This window comes from Carassius carassius, chromosome 35 (assembly GCF_963082965.1).
Source record: "Carassius carassius chromosome 35, fCarCar2.1, whole genome shotgun sequence".
Lineage (NCBI taxonomy): Eukaryota > Metazoa > Chordata > Actinopteri > Cypriniformes > Cyprinidae > Carassius > Carassius carassius.
The window spans coordinates 3,228,226-3,255,028 of NC_081789.1; the positions used below are offsets into that span (position 1 = coordinate 3,228,226).

The 26,803-nt window shown below is 37.9% G+C and overlaps 1 protein-coding gene across 1 annotated transcript; it reads right to left on the reverse strand.

The window, feature by feature from the left end:
* Window positions 1–675: 675 nt before the first annotated feature.
* Window positions 676–2,172, reverse strand: slc35g2b (solute carrier family 35 member G2b). The gene has a single exon (XM_059524281.1). It carries the CDS (start codon window positions 2,137–2,139, stop codon window positions 895–897), a length of 1,245 nt encoding a protein of 414 aa, XP_059380264.1. The 5' UTR covers window positions 2,140–2,172; the 3' UTR covers window positions 676–894.
* Window positions 2,173–26,803: the final 24,631 nt, after the last annotated feature.

Here is a 26,803-nt window from a genome sequence, read left to right on the forward strand (position 1 = left end):
CAACCCAATTTACTACAGCTACAAAAATGATGATGAAATACTAACAGATATTTGTAATCATGAGAGCGAGTCGATGAAGTTGAAGAGAACTGTCAGAACTGAAATGGAAGGCACTTCCTCTGTGCCTATAATGCATCATTTGAGGTGCTGTAATCTTATCAGAAGAGGTTTTCTTTCAACTCTGATGAGATTAAAATATAATAAATAAATAAAAAATACAGTGATGCCTAATTCCAAGCACAAATTCCTCCATCACTCGGGCAGGGATTGAATCGATCGCCTTTGCATGCCGAGACAGAACTGAAGAAAATCAATACAAGTTCTTTTTAAGAACATTTTTACATTGGCTCAATATAATAAATGAATATAATAAAAAAATAAATTATCTTTATGTATATATATGAACAACTATTAATTCATTAATTATTAAATAAATTATTTGAATACATTTAATAAATTGTTAATAATCGGATCTGTTAGTGAGAACCACTGCATTAGCACTGAACGTCTAAAACAAAAAGTGTAACAAATTCAATATTTGGTGTGTGAAACTGTGCAAAAGTGTGATTTATCTGTTTAAGAGTATCCAATCCCGCTTGTTATAGACTTAGGCTGCTGCATCTTACTCTTGCTTCAGCGACACAAGAAGAAAATCAATGCTATCAGAGGGGGCACTATGGATCACTGTTTTTATTTTCACACATCAACAGTTAGCAAAGACGTTACACCGATGGCACTCTTCCAACGAAACGATCTGAAACAAATGCCGAAGATCCAGACATTCAACGATTGCACATTTGTATGAGAAAGGGGGCCGGGAAACACTGCGCACACACACACACACACACATATACATGCCCCCTCATGCACTCGAGTACACACACGTCGACGCTCTCATTTGATCGGGGAGTCCAGAATCTCCTGGTAATCTTGTCGGATGGCCCGTCCCACCCTGTACAGCTTGAGACCCGTGAGGACGAACACGCTGACCATGATGACCAGCGCTCCGAAGACGTCGTACACGGACGGGATCATCCGCAGCACGATGAGCTGAAGAAGCATGGCCACCACGATCTCCAGATGCTGCACGGTGCTGACCAGAGCCGGGTGGAATTTGTTGAGGGCATAGTAGACGCCCAGAAACGCCACGGTGGAGCAGATGCAGATTCCCGTGAGATAGCCCCACGTCTCGCCATCCAAGGGAATGATGGGCTCTTGCATGATGAACATAGTGGACGCCCCCCACACGGTTCCTGTCCAACCGAACGTGAAGAGCGCCGCCCACATGCTGACCCGCTCTTTGATGGCCCGGTACACGATCATGGACAGCGCAGCGGTCAGACCCGCCATCACAGTCATCGTGTAGCCGAAGGCTTCCTTCCAGAATCCCAGAGGAGACTTTTCTTCGTCTGCGATGTTGGGGATCATGACCAGACACAGGCCGAAGAGGCTACCTACGACCGTCACTACGTCTGTGTAACCGAGGCGTTCGTCTAAGAGCAGGAAAGCCAGAACGGCGCTGAAAACTGTGGTGGTGGCCCGCCACATGATGGTGCCGTTGCTGGGTGGAACGATCGCGAATGACGTGTATGCACACGTGATGGAGATGACATTGCAAATCCCGTAGAAGAACAAACGCAGCCGATAGCCCTTGGGCCCGAAGGGATCTTCTTTATAGTAGAGGACCACCAGTATAGAAAACACTTGGATCACCGAGCGGATGAAGATGAGCTCTAATGATGGCACTTTGGAGCGGTCGGCTGCTAGGCGTGTAATGAGAGCCACACATCCGTGTGCGATGGCCGCCCCAAAGAGGGCCCCCCAGGTGACCCGCGACGCCAGGACCGAGGCCTCGCCGAAGCTCGCCAGCTGTCCGCCCACTCCTTTATCTCTCTGATCGGCTCTGGGACGGGAATCCACAGTGCCGAATAATGTCCTGCCGTGGCCGCTCTCTGACACCAGTCTCTTGCTCGGGTTGTTGTCTATGAACGAGCCGAAGTCCTCGAAGGATGGAGCGTCGTCGTATCCCTCATCGCCCGGCTGGGGGAAATGTGTGGCATACTTCACCGTCACGGTGTTGGGGTGGATTTTAACCCTCTTTTTGGAGCCGGACTGCTGCCTCGTGGGGGACGGATCCATTTTCTTCTACAGCAGAGCTGTGAAACACACGGACATCATGCGATTAACACACACAAATATATGAAAACAGAAGATGCTGCGTTTGGAGCAGGGCTATAAAATGAACATTATATAATTAAGGGCTTTTGAACCTGTCAGATATAAAAACTAGCCACCAGGGCGTTCCACAGAGAGCTACAATTTCCCAAAGAGAGATTTTTCTGATCAGTAGCAATGCCATTTAAGCAACAACATCAACAGCTGGTGGATGGAGGACGGGGAATGCCTGGATTTCTGTGTTCAAGCAGCCTGATGCTGTTTTTTATGTTCGTGGAGTAAGTATGTAAACTGTGTGTTTGCATGTTTTTTTTTTTTTAATAGTGGGTGCCTTGCTTCATACAGAATGCATTTGGCCAATCAGTTTACACTTACTGTAGGTTACTGGTAGCTTCTGTTGTGCCAGGTTATATTATATTCCAAAGTACGAGCTAATTTAGTCCCCCCAGAAGGCGTTCCTAAACTAAAATCGTTCCCAGTTCTTACGGTGTTAACATGACAATAGTTATAGGAACTATGAAAACTTTCCTTTGGTGGGGAAGTCCGCATTATTCACTTAATGTCTTGTCATTCCAAACTCACATGCCGTTATCTGTCTGTACAAGTAGAATAAGTAGAATTCGATAATAATCTTCAAAACAGTTGCAATGGAATGGAAATAGTGCCCCCCCCCCCCCCTCACATATTGTGGCATACAGCCAGAGTAAAGTATGGTGGAGATAGTTGTTCAGTGGATTTTAAGATATGGGCATTGCACATAAAAATCCATTGACAGTTGATTATGGAGAGGTGGTGTTTAAGCGTAATAAATGATTGTAAGTCTGGCACACGTCACCATAAAGTAGTAGTTATGACATTTTAGCATAGCATTACAAGATCAAAAAATAAATAAATAAATAAATAAATATATATTTAGGTAGGCCATTTTTTGCTTAAAATCTTTCCCTGCAGTGAGCTATGAACCGCTATGAATCACTGAGTCAGTGAGAACCGAATCAATCCAGTTGATTCGGTACAGTTTGAACTGGTTCACAGAAAAAACCTGTTTGATTCTCATGATCTGTTGATAAATAAGACTGACTGATCGCTGTGATTTAAATGTCAGTCATATGAACTATGTTTATTGTACTTTTATGATGTTTAAGCTACACAAACATGGTCATGACAGTGATATTGAATCTGTTTTACTGTGGAATAATAACGGAATAAGGGTTCGGAACGACATGAGTATGAGTAAATAATGTCATAATCTTCATTTTTGTGCAAAATGAACACAGTAAGATCGACATGTTGTCAAGGAGGTGAGTCTATATTTAACAGTAAACAATAAGGATTTTTTTTTTTTTTTTTGCCAGGCTTGCACCGCTGTTTCACAGAAATGCAGAAGAAAATCTTACATAATTCATAACTGGCTGCTTCAGTGGTCTTCCTCGCTGCTCTCTCTGTCGGTCTCTCACTACTGTGTGCAGCAGTTTCTAGATTTAAGTACTGCTCAGATAAGCAGAATTTGATTCAGTGTGATGGGAAGAAATGATGTAACGGGGAAGCAAACTAGATAGTGGTGAAACAATTGAGTTTGGATTATCAGTCCAATTACAATTGTAACATTAAGTAATGTATAAAAATCCGTTTTTGCATGTACTGTAAAACAAGTCCATACATTCCAAAATACTTTATAATGGGCTAAAAAAAGGTTCTGAGTGCATCACACAAACAAAAATGATGGTCTTATTGATTTTTATTTATTTATTTATTTATTTTTACCCGGTTGAAAGCAAATAACGTTGCTAACAAGCCCCACCAGGGGGCAACAATATCAACAATATCTTTCTGATGAAAGCCCACCTATTATGCTGTAACCTTATAACTCGTAAAAATGTCATTCTATAGGATACAGCTATTATGAATCATATTGGCATATTGCCCTCATGACACAACGTGAGGCTGGAGACATGAAAAATCTTGCTGAGGAAAGGATGATTTATTGGTGATTTGAACTAGCCTTTGAACCAAAAAAATAAATAAATAATTGAACCAGAGATGTCTCTGGTTTCTGTTAATAAATATCCTACCGAGTGCTAGATATTATGCATTTATTTTCATTTTAAACCACAGTAGCCTGTATAAAGCAAAGAGGAGATTTGGTGCAGAAATATACATTTAGGGAATTTTACTAACCATGTATTTCACCCGCAAACGATATATCTTATATGCTTGTATTTTTATTATTTTGCATCCATTTGCATGCACTTTCGTGCAAATACACCAACTGCAAATTGTGCACGCAGCGCAAAATACTTTACTCACCAGAATTAGATTATTTAGGATAATTTCAATCACATTCAATCACTGTTGCGCAAAAACGCACATGCAGCAATCAAAACGCGTCGTATTTATTTTCTCCTTCTGCAAATATATCGCCTGCGCAAATGCGTCTCCATATTGCGCATCAAATCGAGCAATTTGAACTCACCACGCTTCTCTCAACGAAAGGGTCCAGCTGTCTTTAAAGCTCTTGGGGATGAAACATAAGTGTTTACTTCATTGGCGTCAAGATATGGAGAACTGCGCTTGCCATGTCTCCATCCTTTCCTCACGGACGCGCTGGACGTCTCCAAGGTGCGCGCCTCCCGACGCTCGTGTTTCTGCTGGGGGACACAGAGAGGCGATGCTCCCCGAGACAAACCCCTTGTTTCCTGTCTGACAGCAGAGTGAGGGTGGGGTAGACCATGTGAATACTGCTTCAACCCAACATCATCATCTTCAGCGTCATGAGGCACATGCATGATGAGCTGATCTGATTTCTTGGCAGAAATGGGCACCACGGAGCCTTTTAGTGCCACTTTTTATATTTTACTTATTTAATGTGGAGCCATTTAACGTTAGAGTTAATTTAATGTAGTCTTCCTAACACCTCTGTCATCCTGAGCATCTGAGTTACAGTATAAATGGCCAAAACAGCTATAGTGTATGTCAAAATAGCTTTTAATATCTTTTGAAATCATTTCACGCTTGTCATGTGGAAAGGGGGTTAGAACAGCTTTCCAACATGGTATGAACTCGTAGTCAAAGGTACAAAATCAGAAATGATGCAGCAGTAGAATAGGACCATGCATTGTTTCTCAGCACACAGCCAATCAAAAGCCTGCATGCCTCATTAAATATTCATGAACTCTGTACAGTCAAAGACACTTTCATGCAGGGCACCTCACTTGTGAAAAACACTGTCAAAACTGTTGAATTTGTTTGTATAGATATTGTAACATTAAATCGTTGAATTTCAGTGTAAATTGTCACTTGTTTCAGATAAACTAACAAATCTGCGCTGAGTGTGTTAATGGGAGATAGTTACTTTATTGCTGACCTAATTGCTCTTTAGATTAGTTCAAAGCCCATTAACGATCATAAAAAAGAGCAACAAGATATAAAAGCTTAAAACTGAAGTATTATTATATTAGAAATAAAATTATCCAATAAAAAGCCCAATCACTTAGAAAGGAGATGTTTACACAACAGAGTATTCTACCAAAAATTGAAAACCTTTTATGCATTTTTTGCATAATTATTATTATTATTTGCTTTTACCCACATCGGGTGGAGAGTCTAGTTATTATTTTGAACTACTTGCAAATAAGATTTCAAACTTGCACTTGTATATGTATAACACAAAAACTTTTCTTGTCACATTCACTTCGGAATTACATGAATCAAGTCAAAATGTCCATATTTGAGAAAACATTTAAATAAATCACTGGATATTACAGTCAGTCTTTAAACATTTCCATAGTAAATCAGTTGTCAAATGTTAAATATTTCGCTGCTTCCATGGGGCCATTTCTAATTACTGAAGAGGACATGTCCCCCTCAATATCAGTTATGGCCCAGTATCATGTTGTGTAAATGTACCCTCAGATATACTGTAGCGGAGACAAGCGTACAGTTAATGGTGCAACGTTTAATAACTGTTTAGATCTTTCACCCTGAACATGAACAACAGGAACCCTCAGTTTCTGGTGAGGTCAAGACATTATTAATCAGCAGAGGAAGCTCAAATCAGACTGGGACTCTGTCTGCCCAAACACAACACTCATACACATAGATAAATCTGGTGGGACGTTACTCATATCTGGGTCTGACTGAGTCCAGCGCTTTCAGATCACTCACAACACATTTCTGACCTTTATTTATTAACATCGCTGTCCCAATGCCATCGACTAAAAAGATGAATCATGCTAATTTATGCATCGATACTGGGTCATACTCTTTGACTCCAGTGTGTTTGTGGTTCACTATTGATTTGTTGAGCATCAGTGATGGGTTTGTCTGAGTATAAGTTCACTTCTGGCACTCGGTTGCCATGTTTTTGGATTTGTACTTTAAAATGTTCCTGGTAATATGAGGTGATTTTGTTTTGAGTGCCAGAATAACTGGACTGACCTGAATGCAATCTTTGTGATTGAAAGGTATAGCTCCTTTAAATGAACAGGTGATAAATTCAAAAGAATATTATAGGTTAAAAAAACAAAACAAAAGACATTTAGCTTCAAATCGACCAATATCACACTATTCACTGTAAAACATGATGTAAATAAAACAAAAATCATTGAAGTGGCCTACTTTAAGAAGAAAGTGTTATGTGGTTCAATGTGTTCCTTGCAGTTTCTTGGTAATTACTTGTGAAATTGACTAGCAATATTTGTTTTCAATGGAAACTCTTTCTACATCATTTTTTGATGGCACATGGTTTGTAGCAGGAAATGACCTAAGCTTCTTGGGGAAATTACTGAAGGGACAAACGCTGTGAGTCTCTGCAGTGTGTGTGTGTGTGTGTGTGCTACAATCTACGATGAATGAGCAGAAATGAAGAGTTTTATAAAGCGTTCAACAGCTCAGATAGGCAGGCAATTGACCAAGCTATGAAATGTCAACTAAGCCATATTATATAATGAAGCCATTTCTAAAGGTAATTCCAGCCTGGCTGTCCATGGATTGTCTTGTAATAATGACACAGCAGGTTTAAATGAGATGAAATGGCTAGATGGTGTTCTGTTCAGTGAAACATGTCCTGGGATAAGTTAGAGGATGGCATGTTCAGCCAATGGAAAACTGCATGCCACATTAGAGATCACAGAGCTGCTATATGTGAACGCTGTGAGAGATTGGGATTACTCACATCCCTGATTACCATCATGCACTTTTCACTGGAGGTTGGAAAAGCCCAGAATGGGAGAATAACATTCTGAAGAAAACTTGAGCTGCTCTGCCACAATACTCTGATGTTGTAGGTGGTTGCCAGGGCATTGCTACATGGTTGCTAAGGTGTTCTGAGTGTTATCTGTGTTAGGTTACTCAAGTTCCTCAAGAAAGTAATTCACAACAAATTACTAATTACTACTTTAAAATTGCAATTTGATTATATCATTGATTACTGCATTTAATAAGGGATCAGATTACTAATTAATTTACTTTCGAGTTACTTTACTCTTCAAGTAAACATTGCACACAATCGTATAGACTGATCATGTAATACGTGTGTGTATGATGTCACTATTTTCACAAATTTGCGTTTTTGTAGTTTACATAGATATAATGATATTGTAAAAAAAATAAAAAAATCTTTAAAATCTGTTTGCAAAAGTTTTCAGCCCCCCAAAACACTGCTGTGGTGTAAATGAATGGCCAAAATGCATAAAAAGTTTTCTGTTTTTAGTCGTAAACTGAGTCCCTTTATTTCAACAGGAATCGGTGCGATCGTAAGTTCACTACGCTATTCGGTTTGAAAGAGACATGATAACTGAACTAAAATAAAATAAAATATTAAAAAAACATACATTTTTTTTTATTTCACTTAGATCCCAAGGCCTCACTGTTATTTTCTTGCTGTAGTAAAATAACTAAAACTTAATAAAGATGAAAATTAAATAAATAAAATTAAATAAAAAATGGAAAAAAATATCAAATTTATATAAACATTTAAAAAAATAAAAATAAAATAAAAATGACACAAACACACACAAAATTACTAAAACTTTAACTAAAATGAATATGAGAGGAGAAAATATAGAAATAAAAATCTAATAAAAAATAGCAAAAGTAATAGTATCTCAAAAGAAAATTCTCCTCAACACACTGTACAACTGGACGTTTAATTAATGTCTGATTTATCAATTGAAATTGCTACAGTAATTTCACACAACTGTAATAGACATGCTTGCAAAAAATAATTGGCAATCATATACTTTTTTATGGTGCAAATTTAACTAAACCAGTATCCCCCCCCCACCCCCCCAAAAAAAAAACGTATTACTGAGAATTTAAAATATCTAATATTTATCAGAGTAACACGTCACACTGATCCTGAGAGATGCTCATGCTCTTTCTGGGTCCTATTATAGGCCCGTATACAGAAGAGACACTCGTTTCTTTCACATGAATTGGGTCTGAATGAAGAGTGAGTCAGAGCAGTTTCTGCAGAAAAGAGAGATACATAGACTTAAAACACAGCTATTCCATTCATCCTCCAACTGTCTTCCAAAAATGAATCTCTTTAAGACTAAGACGTTTATCTGTCCCAGTCCCTGTGTCTGCTCATATCTCTATGTAATAATGAGTCTCAGGATAACAGAAGGATGTGAGCGCACATGTCTAGGAACAATTACCTCCTGAACCTCTGAGCCATTGTTGTCCTCTTTCACTCATTCTCAGCACATCTCATGAACCACACATTTATTGTTCATATTGACTGATATAAATGGACATCTTCCAATGACCAAACCATTTATTGATTCACTTCTTGATGAGCAGCACTTCTTCTGGTCTATATCAATCAAACCCTGTTTGATGTTGTGGTGAAAATAATCTATTGCATTGAAACGTAAACCGAAATATGTAGGCAAATGGAATCAGTTGATAATATAATATAATATAATATAATATAATATAATATAATATAATATAATATAATATAATATAATATAATATAATATAATATAATACAATACAATACAATACAATACAATATAATATAATATAATATAATATAATATAATGTTTATTAGATATACTGTGTTAAAAAATAATATTTTTAATGTTTGAAAATAAGTTTCTTATCCTCATCACCAAGACATTATTCCAGAAAAAAAAAAAACGTTTTCTATTTGAATATATTTTAAAATGTAATTTATTCCTGTGATGCAAATCTGGATTTTATTGTTACATGATCTTCAGAAATCATTCTAATATGTTGATTTGCTGCTCAAGTAAGACTTCAATGTTGAAAAAAGTTGTACTGCAAAAAAAAAAAAGAGAGAGAGATATTTTCCCAGTATTCTTCGACAATTAGAAAATTAAAAAGTGCCTCATTTGCAACTTCATGTGTCCTTGGTGAGTTATGTACATAAGTATTTTTTTATTTTATTTTTTAAATTTTTTTTTATTACATTTTCTGCAAAATAAATTGAGTGGTGCTTCCAATGCAATTTTTAAAATTGGTTGAAAGTTTTTAGAAGTTTTTTTTATTCATTTATTTTTATTATCTTTTTATTTAAATTAACCCTAAATTCATGCAATAGTGTAATAGTCAAAAAGGACCATAACATACTGCCTGTACTGTGTTTGAACTCCATCACTATATTCTTTTTATCGACTATTTTTATCTTAAAAATCAATTTTATACACCATCGTTTCCGTTTATATAACGTGTGAATATATCCTCTATTGTATTCTACAACAAAAACAATCAGAGCGCCTCGTTATCACTAGTTTTATTTTGATCTCCCGGGTCCGCTATTAGCTTATAGCCCGTTAGCATTAGCGGCGTGGTTGCTGCTAACTGCGCTTACATTGCTAATACTCTATTCACACACATTACCACTGCTGTACTCACTGTTACTTGCTTTAATGGCGGATGAATGTCTACCTCTGATTGCAGGTGGGGACACGTTCGAGCTGTATTCGGTGCAGCTCGAGCTCGAGGCCGTGGGGAAGCAGATTCGCGACCTGGAGGTGAGGCAGGTCCAGCTGAGAGAGCGGAGAGCCGCGCTGGAATCATCCCGGGCTGACGCTCACAAGTCCGGGGTAAGTATACAGCGTGCTGTTAACAGTCCCACCACGTCTACTCCGTGTGTTTCTCTGCACAGGCCCGGTGCACCCAGGACGCGATCTTCCCAGATGTCCTTCACTCCGGCGCCGGGACACCACGGACCCTGGGTGCATCCACAGCGGAGGACGCGAGCCGGGCCCAGGCGACGACTTCTCCCCCTCCGGTCTTAGATCTCCACACGGAACCGCTTCGCTTCAAAGCGGTTCAAAATATAATGTAGGATCTAGAAAAAATCTTATCGTAATTAAACCAGAAAAATGTAAAGTAAATGAACAAAAAATTTTTTTAAAGTTTGGGCTCATAAATATTAGATCACTCACACCCAAAGCAGTTATTGTAAATGAAATGATCACAGAAAATAGTTTTGATGTACTCTGCTTGACTGAAACCTGGCTAAAACCAAATGATTATTTTGGTCTAAATGAGTCTACTCCACCAAACTACTGTTATAAGCATGAGCCCCGTCAGACTGGTCGTGGTGGAGGTGTCGCAACAATATATAGTGATATTCTCAATGTTACCCAGAAAACAGGATACAGGTTTAACTCTTTTGAAATACTTCTGCTAAATGTTACACTGTCAGACATGCAAAAGAAATCTAATGTATCTCTTGCTCTGGCTACTGTGTATAGACCACCAGGGCCGTATACAGAATTTCCTCTCAGACTTTCTGGTTACAGTTGATAAGGCGCTAATCATGGGAGATTTTAATATTCACGTTGATAATACAAATGATGCATTAGGACTTGCGTTTACTGACCTAATAAACTCTTTTGTTTTAATCATACACTAGATCTAATTATATTGCATGGAATCGATCTTACTGCTATAGATATCGTACCCCAAAGTGATGATATTACAGACCATTTCCTTGTGTCGTGCATGCTGCGTATAACTGATATTAACTATATGTCTCAGCGTTACCGTCTGGGCAGAACTATTGTTCCAGCCACCAAAGACAGATTCGCAAATAGCCTGCCTGATCTATCTCAACTGCTATTTGTACCCAAAAATACACATGAATTAGACGAAATGACTGACAACATGGGCACTATTTTCTCTAATACATTAGAAGCTGTTGCCCCCATCAAATTGAAAAAGGTTAGAGAAAAACGTACTGTGCCATGGTATAACAGTAATACTCACTCTCTCAAGAAAGTAACTCGTAGTCTTGAACGCAAATGGAGAAAAACAAACTTGGAAATTTTTAGAATTGCATGGAAAAAGAGTATGTCCAGCTATAGACAGGTTCTATAAACTGCTAGGACAGAGCATGTACACAAACTCATTGAAAATAACCAAAACAATCCAAGGTTTTTATTTAGCACAGTGGCTAAATTAACAAATTACCAGACGCCACATGATTCAAATATTCCACCAACGTTAAATAGTAATGACTTTATGAATTTCTTCACTGATAAAATAGATAACATTAGAAATACAATAGCGAATGTAGATTCTACAGCATCGGCCGGGTTCACACCGCAAGCTGCAGCAGAGCAGAAGCAGCGCGTATTTTTTTCGGTGCCTATGTTAACAGATGAGAGCGTTCACACCGCACGCAGAGGCTGCGCGGCAGAGCGTAGCAGAAGCAGAGCAGAAGCAGCAGTGCCGCGATCGTTTCGGCGCTGGGTCTATTTTTGCTGCGCTGCTGACGCTCAGTTAAAGTGAAAGTACACATTTGGTGGACAGAATAAATATGATTTCACACAAAAAGTGCTCTAAATGCACAAAAAAGCACATATAGGGTGTTTTAACAAGAACTGGATGTTAGGAAAGAAAATTAATATAAAAAAATATGTATAGAAGTTAAAGTGACAATGATCAGGGCAAAAATACACATGTACTGAAACGAAAAAGGAATTTTGCCCAAAATTTGCATTAATGATATCTACTGTGTTCTTAGCAAATTACATAACAATGTATGATATTTAAAATCACATTTTTTCTATTTTTTTATTATAATTTTTTTTATTATTATTTTATATATATATATATATATTTTTTTTTTTTTACAAAATCTGTTAAAGTACTTACAGTTCTATCCAAAAATAAACTTTTTTTTGCCGAAATACAAAAACAACTTTAAATAATTTATATTGCTAGTTTAGCCTCGGAGATTTATTTATTATTAGTAGTCGTATTCTTATAACTAGGCCGAACGGATGTCGTGCTGACAATCATAAACAACAGCACGTGGTGTCACAGGCGGTGGTCTTCAGAGTGCACCTGGAAAGACAATAATGGACGACACTCATCTCATCGTTGAAGTTGAGAAATATCAAGTTCTTTATGATCCACACAATGTACTTTACAAAGACTTGCAGGAGAAGGAAAAAGCATGAGATGAACCTGCAGCGGCTCTTATTGCAGATGGTAAGTAATTTTATGGTGTTTTTGACGCTTTTGCTGGCACACGATCGAGCGAACAACTCAATAGCCTATTTGATTCAAAATTGATTCAATTGGAACCATTTATTTACAATTTCTAAATTACACATAAGCACACAAATAACAAAAGCAGGTGATACATGCATATGTAATAAACAAGTAAATGCTGATTTCAAGATGAGCAGGAAGTCAAGGCTGTGAACTATTTACAATATACACATAATTTAAAACCGTTTATTAAATTGGTTTTCAGGGCGTCCTTTGGTAAATTTGATTGCAAACAAACCCAGTGACAAGATGGTAATATGCACCATGTTCTCTCCTACGTCGGTTAATGGGATGAACCCAAAGTATGCGTCTTTTTCATAGTCTCCTTAATAACAAATATAGCGCGATGGCCTTTCTTCTATCAACAACACGTACTGCACGTAAAACAAAGACAGCAAAACAAAGATGCAACAAAAGTAACAATGAAATTATTAATTAAAAAAGCTTCTTGCCAAGTCTTTTTATTTAAATGTGCCTATTTTAAATGAAAATAAAGCAATGCGAATTTACCCATTATAGAGTACTCTGTCCAAAATCCGCTGTTCAGTTGCGCGCTGCCTCCGCTGCCGGTGTGAAAGCTAAATAGGCGCGCGCTGCTTCCGCTCTGCCTACCTGCTGCTAACGCGCTGCTTCCGCTCTGCTGCAGCTTGCGGTGTGAACCCGGCGTAACACTTCAGTTTCATCCATCGCACCCAAAGATAAACTGCAGTGCTTTACAAATATAGGACAGGAAGAGCTAAATAAACTTATCACTGTATCTAAACCAACAACATGTTTATTAGATCCTGTACCCACTAAATTACTAAAAGAGCTGTTACCTGTAGCCGAAGAACCGCTTCTCAATATCATTAACTCGTCGTTATCTTTAGATCACATCCCAAAACCATTCAAGCTGGCAGTTATTAAGCCTCTTATTAAGAAACCAAAACTAGATCTTAGTGAACTGGCAAAATTATATTTTAGATCTTAGTGCACTTGTTAAAATTACAAATGACCTGCTTCTTGCGTCAGATCAAGGCTGCATCTCATTTCTAGTTTTACTTGATCTTAGTGCTGCGTTCGACACCATAGATCATGACATACTCCTAGATAGATTACAAAACTATACAGGTATTCAAGGGCAGGCTCTAAGATGGTTTAGATCCTACCTGTCCGATCGCTACCATTTTGTTTACTTAAATGGGGAGTCATCTCATTTATCCCCAGTAAAATATGGAGTGCCACAAGGATCCGTCCTAGGTCCCCTTCTATTTTCAATATACATGTTGTCCCTTGGTAATATTATTAGAAAATACGGAATTAGCTTCCACTGTTATGCTGATGATACTCAGCTTTATATCTCAACGAGACCAGATGAAACCTCTAAATTATCTAAGCTAACAGAGTGTGTTAAAAATGTAAAAGATTGGATGACCAATAATTTTCTTCAATTAAATTCGGATAAGACAGAGATATTAATTATTGGACCAAAAAACACTACACAGAATCTTGTAGATTACAATCTGCAGCTAGACGGATGTACTGTTACTTCCTCTACAGTCAGAAATCTGGGTGTTATATTGGACAGCAATTTGTCTTTTGAAAATCATATTTCCAATGTTACAAAAACTGCATTCTTCCATCTTAGACATTAGACATGCCAAGCTACGAAACATGTTATCTGTTTCTGATGCAGAAAAGCTAGTTCATGCATTTATGACCTCTAGACTGGACTATTGTAATGCACTTCTAGGTGGTTGTCCTGCTTCGTCAATAAACAAGCTACAGGTAGTCCAAAATGCAGCGGCTAGAGTCCTTACCAGGTCAAGAAAATATGATCATATTACCCCAATTTTACAGTCTCTGCACTGGCTACCTATTAAGTTCTGTATCAGTTACAAATTATCATTACTTACCTATACATTTATATTACCTATACGGGATTTACATCCCGTGGTAACTAAGATTTACACAAGCTCCAGTTTGGATCCAGAACACCTGAGAAGAGATGATGCTGACCCTCAGAGGACCTCAGATGATGCTAACCCTGAATCAACAACAGAACTAACAAATATTGCTACAAGTGTGACTGAATCATATAATAATTATTAATTATTAATAATATTAATAATGTTCATCATCTGGCTGACTACGACTTGTATACATTTTTCTACAAATCCTGTCATACGTGCACAAACTGACAGTCACCACTTATAAGCTATCACTAAATATTGTAGAAACATAATTTTCTGTAAAGTTGCTTTGTAACGATTTGTATTGTAAAAAGCTCTATACAAATAAACTTGAATTGAATTGTAATAGTGCCTTAGAAAATAGCAATAATATGCATTATCTCTGACACATAGATACATTAAAAAACAGTGATTTCTGCAGATGCATTGCTTGAAATCACTCTTTTAAAGCCACAATTGTTCAAAACAAGCAAACATAATGCTTGATATGACAGCTCGATAAAACAGTTCAATGCGAGTCCAATGAAATGTAGCTGGCAGCTAGCATTGATTTTCTTTCTATTGAACTGATTTAATGAACCATGCTATCATGTTTGCTTGTTTTAAACAGCTTCAAGAAAAGGCAATAGCAGCTCTGTTACAACTTCATTTGTGAAACCTCATCAATGTGCTTACATTTTCCTTTAGTCACTGTGGCTTTCATTCGGTTGTAGACCATTTCATTTCTAGTCAGCTTCCATTAAACATGCACCATTTAGTTCTAATAAGAAAAGCATTACAGCTTCCTAATTTGTCAGGCATAAAGAGAAACATCATTCAGTGTTAATATCACATTCCAGGGCGTTTTTATGAGCGTCAGGTGAATCTGAAACATCTACATCCATGCTGAGGCAGTAAATGTTGAGAAATAAATGAGGATGACAGAAGAACAGTCATTAATAGACATTTGGTGATTTACACGGTTGACTCGTCCAGCAACGAGCGCTGTGTTGTCAATGTGCTCGGAGCTCAGTGTTTTCTCAGGCTTTAAGTGACAGACGTGGAATAGAGAAGGAGATTCACTCCTTTATTCAATGTGTTTGGAAACAGAAAGCAGAAATCTCAAGAAAAGTTATTCTCTCTGGAGTGAAGGGAAACTGTCACCTCTTTCATTCACTGGCACAATGACAGACACATTGTTCAGTTTCTGTCAAGTCTCCAAATGTCTTAACAATTTTATTTTAATGACATTGGTATTAGCTTTTTAAAATATTTCTATTTAGCTTTAATGTTCATTTAAATCTGAGTAATTTAGTCATTTTAGTATTTCATCTTCAACTTATTTTTATCATACAGTATGTTATGTATCCTCATTTTTATTCCTGTTTTAATTCATTTTAAATAAATTATTAATCATCAAAACTTTGATTTTCTGCCCTTTATTGTTGTGATATTTGTATTATTTTAATTGTTATATATATATATATATATATATATATATATATATATATATAAACAAACTTTCCTTGCCTTATTTTATTTGTTAATTGCCGTATACTGTAGTATAGTTTTTGCACCTAATATCTATTTTAATTATTGAAAAGTATCTTTAATAGTTTCTATGTTAATAAAAACACTAGTTTAGAGATGTTATATTTTGCATAATGCATTGCAAATGGTTATATATTTATATTGTTAGCATTTCATTGAACAACTTCTTTGTTTTATGCATGTTTTCGTTTCATTGGTTTGATTATGTCAACTGCACAATGACACAATTACTTCTTGTTTATGAAGAAGAGAATCAATGAAGTACAAATACAAAAATAAACTGTTTAATATAAAACTGTTTGTAAATCTTTACTTTCATGCCAGAAATGTTCTTGCTTTTTACAAATGCAAGGAAAGATAGATGTCTAAAACATTTCATCGCTATCTCACGACCGTGTTTTGCGAAGTGGCTAATTCGTACACATTTGTATGACGTCACTTGAACTAATATGCAGGATTTTTTTAGACCCCAGTAAGGGGTAGGTTTCGGGCCGGGGTTAAGGGTATAGCTCATTCAGTTGGGGAACTTGTAAAATACGTAAACGTTTTTAAGAATGAGCTACGTAAAACATGCACGATTTGCCGTGAGATCAGGTTGAACATTTTGAATTCAGGTGGCTTTGAAGTTAGTTACATAGAAAATGCAACATGAATATACAAATATTGCAAGCCATATTTCATTATGAATAGATTATAAAATTAATATTGTGCATGGGTCTTGATTCGTGTCTCCGAGGCTCAGAGGAACCAGCCAATGATCCCGAGAATAAACACTGTTATGACTGTATTACCATATGATTTCAGATGAGTCCCGGATGCCCACAATGAACTAATGAGCCGATCTCTGTGTGATATTATCATCAGCTTCTCCAGAGAAACAATAATGATCTGCACATCGGGCAACATGACTCAAGCATAACTGAAGCAACACAAACAAATGATGGATGCTGAGGGGTTTTGCTCTGTGATGTTCTGAATGGTGAAGATTTTGCTCTGTTTATAAATGGGTAATAGACATACTGTATTTTATGATCATATTCTCCAGAGCTGCAAATAATCAATAAAAATAAATAACAGTGACTTAACCTTTCCAGTGCATTTATTCCTTAAAAATTATTTTAATATTTCAAAACCCATTTTATGGATATAATTGTTGCACAACCCCTCTGATGTATTACAAAGCAGGCAATTATTGAACGTTATAGAACGTTAAATCTGGGAAACGCTGAGCTACAGCAAGCCAGACAGGAGAGAAATGTGATTTAATGCAGAGATAATGCAGTTAAACATTGATTGTAAGCTTCAAACTACTGTGAAAATTGCCCTAATATCACTCATATCTCTATGATTTACTTTCCATTTATGTGACAGCACTATAATGTCTTTTTGTTATCGCATATTTTGTTATCCATATACAACATTTAAAAAATGAGTAGTATACAGTACTAGTATACATCATACCCCTGCGAGGTGCATTTGCAGAATCTAAAACATGAATGCAATGCACAGCTTGTTTTTGGCAAATGGAAAATGCAGGAAAGGGGAATGAAAAATTGATTCCTGGCCAGCGGTTTGCATTTGTCTGGTCTTGACTGACAGTGAGTCAACCTCGTCGTCTCCACTGAGACAAAGGGTAATTGATCTACAGATCCGACTTACCTAGAGAGAGATATTGTGACATCTCTAGGGAACCTGTAACACATGTCCACATTGAGAAGGCATTGGCCGAAAAGTACTTCCATTCTCTTTTCACAAGATGACATGCAGTAAAAGGACAAGGTAAATGTTCACACTAATTTTAACACTAATAAACCTATTCTTACAACACAGACCTCACAGCTCAGGTTATCATTGCAGTCCATTAGTTCCTATACTCCTGGCAGGTCTTTTTCGGCCCTTTACCTTGTTTTATCAGATATTATAGTTCATATAATATATTTAATAATAAACATGATGTCTGCAATCCTTTTCATGGTTATGGAAAGTATCATATTATTATAACTCTAGGTATTTGTCCAATTTTTAATCCTGTCTACCTATATTAACTACAAACACAACTTTTGTATAACTAAATCCTAATGCATTAAACCACTGGTAATGCATTGGCAAAACATTGGTAATTAGAGACCTGTAAAGATACTAGCAAGTAACTATAAAGAAAACAAACTATATGCATCGGGATGCTTTCTTGTTGCTTTATTTGTAAATGGTTTTGTGTGATTTTAAAAAACAGACGATGTGTGCTCTGCAGTGGAAAGAGGCATGAACATAAGATATTATATTATTCAAGAGGACCATTTTGTGAGCTGTTTGGTTTAGTGGGGAATGAGCCTGCAGGGTGTATGAGTTTGGTGATAAAGAGGCACTTAGGGGTCCCAGGTGAGGTGGCGGTGAGCTAAGTCACCAGATGTTTCAGGATGGGAGCATCATGAGTGGTCCATCAGCACTGATGTTGGCCGTCCCTGCAAAATCTGTAATAGCCACAATTGCAGTTGCAGCTGAATGATGAAAGTGCAATAAATTAAAGTGTCAAGGCAATGCTTCGGTTTGTCTACTGTCCTTTAATCAAATCCCTGATGCTTTGAAAACCCAGTTAGCATGTTATAAGTAAACCTAGGGATATTTAATGTTTGCAGATAGTCAAGATAGTCTCTGAACATCTTTTGGAGACAATGTAGAACTGATCAGCTTCTTCAAGTTTATGACAACCGCGTCCAGGTACGTAGTAGTGTACCAGTGGTGCATAGTTCCTGTGATGCATCAAGCACACTGAACAGGGGAAAATTACTAGTTTTCCTCTGAAGGAAATCCAGTATGCTTTTTGTAAGGCCGTGCTCTCTCCAACTGGAAGGTGGCAAGTTTCTGCAACGCTCGACCAGGAGCTCCTGTTCTATAAAAGCAATACCTTGTCCTTTATAGCATGTTTTACCATAAAACTTTGCAGTTATCATCTTAAAAATGAACTTAATCTAACCCATGAACATTACTTTAAGTTGTATAACCAGGATGTAATGCAGTCAGGTATTTTAGATGACTTGACAAAATCTTTTTTATAGTGAGAATGTTAAATTTAATTCAGGAGTTTTTCAGACTCTCAATGAGTCCATCTGCAATAGATAATGCTTGTCTGAGTGCATTGGTTTGTGAATACTTCCTTCATGATGCCACCTCAACAGCACGAATTAAGAGATCATTTGCAATACTTGTGCATTTTGCAGGGTCAGAAAACTGAACGAAGCTGAACAAAGAATATCTTACGGGTTTGGAATGATATGACAACGAGTAATTAATGGCAGAATTTTAATGTTTCGGTGAACTATTCCTTTAATAAACAATGGCTCCTCAGGGGCCCTATCATACAACCTCCGCAAGTGTTTTTTTGCTAGTTTCAGCCAGATGCAGTTATTTTCACCTCCAGTGCCATGTTGTTTAAACAGCAAATGCACTTGGGCCCATCTGTTCGCCCATGGGCATGCTGGTCTGAAAACAAGGTGTGTTCAGATGCATTCTTGGTGTGCTGCTATTTTGAGGCAACTGAAAACGATTGAGCCATTGACTTTAGACCAGGTTTTATATGCAGTATTAGCGCAGTATTTATTATTATTATTTATTATTTAGGATTTTGCCACTGATGATTCAAACAGTTTTAAGTTTTAAGCAGTGTAGAGTAGCGCTTGTTGTTTGTCATTTCTCTGATCACAAATGCAGACATGGTTTCATGTTTATGCAGTGCAATACACAATAGGGGCTTAAAATTTCCGTCACACACTTGACGTATTTGGCCAATCACAACTTACTGTATAGCTGGCCAATCAGAGCACACCTCGCATTTTAGAACGATGAGCTTTGTAAAAATCTACACGTTTCAGAAGTCGGGGCAATGTACATTATGTTGAAAATGTTTTTTAAACTGCATAAGCACATTGCATTACATCAAATACACAAAATAATTTTCTTTTTAGCAACATCATATGACCCCTGTAAGAATGCAATTTTCGCTAAAGTCCTTTCTCAGCTGGATATAATATACGTAGATCTAGATGTTGTTCAGAATCAATGCATGGCTCACATGGGCTTGGGACCTCAACACAACATAAAAGTGGGTGTAATGCAACATTTAGCACAGTTGAAAATGGTTTGTTTTACCAGGCTACGTTACACTCTCTAATGGCCAGGAGTTTATGGCTGCTCCATTGTGAGGGTCAAACATATGGTTTAGCATGCAAATAAAGCTCATGCTTCTAAACTTTGGAGTAGCAACATAGGACAATAAAAGTCACAAATATCTTCATCACTATGGAGAACAATGCATTTTAAGCACCAAAGATGTACAACGTACACAGAAATGCAAACATTTCAGCATCTGTCTCTTCTTTATGTGTGTAGCTTGTGAATCTTAGTGAAGGGGGATGGTCTTTTTCGGCACAGTTTAGAGAGATGAAAACAAGCCCCCCCTGAGTCATAATGTGGGATCACATTAAAAAAAAAAATTGGGAAAAAAAAAAAAATTGTCATTAAAATGAATATCAATTTTAAAAGTTGATAAATATCCATGTGTGAATTAATTAGTTGAACGCTAGTCTTGTATAATGGCCTAAAATAAAAGTAAAAATACATGAGAAGAACATACTTAAAGTGGTATAATTTTAAGATGTAGTATGATGAGTAACAGGAGGAACAAAATGGCAGACCAAGTGCCAAATATCTTACTTGCCTTCCAGCTAACTCGCAAACAGGTTAATGAATAGCTGCTCATGAATTAATAATAAAAAATAAAATAAAAACAAGAGAAAACCCATACAAACAAAGTTAATCAAAATAAGACCAAGACAGACCAATTTAAAACAGTAAACCCCCCAAAAAAACTGCAGTGCAGACACATCACTGATGTACATTAATCTCCAACCAAGTTACTGGAAACCCCTGGATGTGCAGTTACACCGAGAGAGATTTACCATGTAGTAAAATGCATGGTTGAGACCACGGCCACTAGCATGCTGAAAAAGGCCTAACTGCTAAAACACAACAACAGGAGAATGCACTATCCCTTGTTCATAACGATGTACTTCCACAAAGGTACCAAGGATGATGCATCCTGAGTAATCAAACCCTTCCCTTTTATATTATCAATGCCAACACTGATAGGTTCATAGGCTGGCATGACATCAGCCAATCATACCTAGGCTATACCTTACACAAGGATGAGAACATTCTAGAAGTTTCTGTGGTATTCTGCTTTCTGGAACATTCCAGAACACTGTGGGACTGGTCATAAGAGAAAAAAAATCATCCAACATACAATACACTTCTGAAGTTTTGGACGACCGACTTTTGGTAACTGCTTATGTGAAACTGTTATTGTTAGCTCAGTGTTATGCATGTACTATGTAATTTTTCATACAATAATGCAACAAAATTGAATGGAATAAAATGTAATGATGTAATGACTGATTAGCTTGTCATCATATATATTTTTTTAGTCTCTCTTAATGATACACAAAAAGTAATGTGATTTTCGTATTCAGCATGACAAATTTCATCATTAAAATTGAAAATTGAAAAGGAAACAAAACAAAAAAAATATTTTTTTTATATTGAATCCATTTTAAACAATTTTTTTTGCTGCTTTAATCCTAGGTGACTGCTGTCTAAGAAAATTGCTATAAGTCAGCACACTAGAACACATGCACACTAATGGGAACTGACATGTAACCACAGAGATGTATGCTTAGCCTAATTGCATGACATTATTTACAGGATGAAAACAGGGATGTCCTATTTTTCCCAAGAGGTTCTCGCACTACAAAAGAAGAGAGCCTTTATTAAATTTGTAGGTCTCTTTGGAGGCTGAAAATGATCTGGCTGCTTGGTATGTTCTTTGAATGGTTGCTATTAGAGGACTAACATGCACATAAATGTCAAAAATGTATGGTCTTTGTCTCAGTTTATAGTCACAATGCTAGATAATTGAACTCGATTACATTTCTCGTCTACACCCTTAGGTACAAAATCTGTACCTGTGGCTGTGCATATTATTACCTCAAAGGTAAATTTTAGCACCTAAATGATGCAGTTTAGTAGCTTTTTTTCTGAGAGTAATATTCTATTAAGTTATCTCTTATAAGAATAATAATTCTGCCATTTACTGTACAAATTTTGGTCTTCTGCTGAAATTCAAAACAAGACAATTCAAACAAAACAATTACACAACAATCGTGCCCTCTTGCCCAATTATAAGAGAGCTTTTTTAACATGACAGCATGTGGCAGATGAGCAAACAGTATACAATATACGTTAATTAGCCTTTCTCAGACAGGTGAAGTCAACTAACCCTGCAGGCTTGATAAGCGAGGCACAGGGCGATGACTCATGCATCTCTGACTGCTTGCTATCAGCCAATGGGAACACTGAGAGCTCTTCTGGGAGGCAGAGGGGCATAACGTCAGCACGGTGATCAGGGGCAGCAGCTGCGGAGCCTCAGGGCAGATGTGTCTCCGTTCACCACGGACTGGCTGGACCGTTCTTGACCGCCTGTCACAGACAGCAAATGAAGCCCACCTTATAGTGTCCTAATCTCACCCGTGTGCTCCCCTGGGATTTGTTCTATCTCAGCTGTCAGCAACATCCAAATCTGAACCTCTCATTGTGCATATATCAGGAGATGCTGCAGTCGAGAGAGAAGGAAATGTGAGGCTTACTGATGTTGACTCAGAGGATTTGGCATTTTGAGCGCAGTGGGATTATGTCTCTGAGTTTGTGTGAAGAAAGCCATTTTATACAGGTTCGGGGATTAAACACACTTTCTCTTTGCATTAGTGTCGGGGAAGCTACTTTAAAACTGCTTAACATTTAAAGTGAAAACTGATTCCTCTCTATAAGATAATAACCTCACCAAAGAAAGTAAATTCATAGATATATTAATAAGCACAGTAGCTGTGTGTTTTATATACATAACACTACGTGGAATTCCCACTGTTCAAACCCTAACAAGTCTATACAATTACTTATTTTTCTGCTTGTATGTGAATACTTTTCATAAAAAAGGCTAGATGTAGTTTGTATGTTGTAGTTACAATGCTAATGTTGACATCTGCTTAGCTTTTCTCAAATAAACATCCTATAATAAAAATATAGGTTTAAATGACAGTTTAGAACAGTTTGTCAGAAAAATACAATGATTTTTTTCTGTGCACTACACCACTGTTCATTGGAAATATTTGCTTATTACTACAGTTACAAATTGTAGTTAACAGTTCAACAGTTTTAGTTTGTTCCCAACACTTTTACACAAGAATGTGAAGCTGTGCACATGTTCACAACCCTTCTGTTCTTTTCTCAGATTCATAATGAAGCCTGCTTCATATGCACAGTGAAAGCCTCGAGCTTATTTGCTGCTTCTAGTCAACAACTTAACACCTCATCACAATTCAGCAACTAAAGAGGCCTTTATATGCTGCTTTTATACAGCCGTCATGAATAGTGCTTTTGAAGAATTTCCATCAGCCAATAAATTAATAAAATACTACATTTTTAAATATTTATAAAATGTGCTGTGAATGTTGTCATTCAGTTAGCTCACTTAGTCAACTTTAAGTAATGGGCTCATCAAGATTCATAATGTTGACCCGCTGTGACCTGAAAGAAAAAGCTAATAGAGGCAAAGAGTTTATGCTAATTCTCAGTATAATGCCTCCAGCAGCAGTGCTGAGAATGCAGTGAGTATTATGACTTGCAATATGACACATTTCTAGAAGCTTATTTGCGAACAGTATGTTTTGGGCCTAAGGGATTTTGGAGACATGAGAGAAAAGGACAAGAACTAAATCTCACTGCATGTAGCTTAGCCTACATGCAACAAATTTTACATAATAGCAGGGGCTCCATCTGGGAGTCAGACGGTTCTTGAGCTGTTCATTTATTAAAATGATTTAGGAATGCACCATGAAAACCGCAGAGCAGTTGTTCATTACACTCTTGGACAAAAAACTACAAAAGCTGTCACTGGGGTGGTACCTTTTTCCAAAAGTAAACCTTTGCACCCTAAACGGTTTAATGAAACAAGATGGCACTATAGACGGCCACCTCATTGTTTGGATTTTATACTGTTTTTGTTAGTTTTTCAGTTTTTTTTTTTTTTTTCACAAACATGACAATTTTTTTACCATGGATGAACTATTAAACATTTGGTAGAACACACTACAAAATCTTCTACAGGCGTTCGATTATTCAGATGTTTTGCTGAACATCGTTGGCGGAGCAATGGTGCTGATCAAGCGTTTTACGACGCGCAGATGGGGGAAGTGAGCTGGCACGCTTGAGACTGCAGATATCGAATGGTGCTTCCTAGCATTCATCTGGTGAATCTCCGCTCTGTACCCAACAAAACGGGTGAACTTCTTCTGCTCACCCGGAAAAATAAGGATTTTTCAAACTCTGCTGCTCTGTGTTTCAGAAACCTAAATGACACGATACCGGACAGCACTTTAAATCTGCTGGGCTTCCAGCTGTTCAGAGTGGATCGCAACGCAGAATCAGCAGGGAAATCGTGTCGTGCCAGGACATGCTTTTAAATCAATGAAACGTGGTGTACAGACATAACAATGTTAAAGAAGATGTGCTGTTCCAATCTATAAGTGCTTTTCATCAACTGTAAGACATTCTATTCGCTCTATTTGTTTTCTTCGTTCATTCCCGTGAGTGTTTACATTTCACCGCAACCGCACATGAGCCTGGCTTTACATAAACTGGCTGATCCGTTTACAGACACAGAAAAACAGCACTCGGACTCTGTAATTATCATACTTGGGGACATTAATAAAGCAAATATCTCCCATGAACTGCCAAAATACAGACAGCACGTTGCATGTCCCACCAGAGACATTAATATATTGGATCACTGTTACAGAACAATAAAGGATACATATCACTGTGTCCCAAGAGCAGCTCTAGGGCTCTCTGATCACTGATTGGTCATCTTACACCGACCTACAGGCAGAAACTGAAATCAGCTAAACCTCTATTAAGGACTGTAAAAAGATGGACTAATGAAGCACAACTGGATTTACAAGCCTGGTTCGAATGAAAGTGATTGTGACATGTGGCCAAGTATGGTAACCCAGTGCTCTGCATTTATCCCATCCTAAGTGCACTCACACAGCAGTGAATACACACACACACACACACACACACACACACCTGTACATGCTGTACATTCACTCCCCCCACCTACAATCCCTGCTGACACCGAGACCTTTGGGTTATGAGTCTGACTCTCTAACCATTAGGCCTCAACTTTCCCTGAACGACTTCCACTGATTGGAGTGTTTTCAAAACAGCTACCAACGATCTGGACTAGCTCACAGAATCTGTAACATCCTATATCAGTTTCTGTGAAAACATTTGCATTCCTACTATGACCTATCTAGCATACAACAATGACAAACCATGATTCAACAATGACAAACCATGATTCACTCAGACTCAAACTCCATCAGTCCAACGAAGATGCTTTCAGGAAAGGGGACAGAGTCTTGTATAAACAGGCCAAATACACTGGATAAAGATATCAGAGTGGCAAAGAATAATTATTCTGGAAAGCTAAGGAACCAGTTCTCTTCCAGTGACCCTGCACCAGTGTGAAAAGGTTTAAAAGACATTGCCAACTACAAGACTCCATCCCCAAGCACTAGGGAGAATCAACAACTGGCAGATGATCTGAATGAGTTCTATTGCAGGTTTGAGAAAACACTATTAACACCTCCAACAACCCCCCTCAACCATGCTCCTGCACTTCAGATCAGTGAAGATAATGTTAGTCAGACTCGGGTCTTCAGAAAGGACAAGAGAAGAAAGGCACCAGACCCAGGTGGTGTCACACCAGCCTGTCTGAAATCCTGTGTTGACCAGCTGGCCCCCATCTTCTTACAGATCTTCAACGGATCACTGGTGCTGTGCGAAGTCCCTCATGCTTCAAATGCTCCACCATCACCCCCGTCCCAAAGAAATCCAAAATTACAGGACTTTCATGAGTACTTTGAGAGGCTGATGTTGGCTTATCTGAAGGATGTCACTGGACCTTCACTGGATCCCGTGCAGTTTGCTAACTGAGCAAATAGGTCGGTGCATGATGCAGTCAGCATGGGACTGCATTACATCCTGCAACATCTAGACAGACCAGGGACTCATGTGAGGATCCTGTTTGTGGATTCAGCTCGGCTTTTAACACGAACATTCCAAACCTCATCCTGTCCAAACTAACTCAGCTCTCCATGCCCACCTCCATCTATCAGTGGACCAACAGCTTCGTGACAGACAGGCAGCAGCTAGTGAGGGTGGGAAAATTCTCATCCAGTACCCGTACAATCAGCACTGGTGCTCCTCAGAGTTGTGTTCTTTTCCCCACTGCTCTTCTCCCTCTACACCAATGACTGCAATCTAAATACCCCTCTGTCAAGCTCCTAAAGTTTGCAGAGAACACCACACTTATCGCCCTCATTCAGGACGGTGACGAGTCTGCCTACAGACAGGAGGTAAAAGAGCTGGATGTCTGGTGCAGTCTTAACAGCCTGGAAAAACTGCATTTTTCCATCTCAAAAATATATCTAAA

Excerpts from the sequence above, each read along its gene's own strand:
- slc35g2b (XM_059524281.1), bottom strand. The coding sequence starts at position 2,139 with ATGGATCCGTCCCCCACGAGGCAGCAGTCCGGCTCCAAAAAGAGGGTT.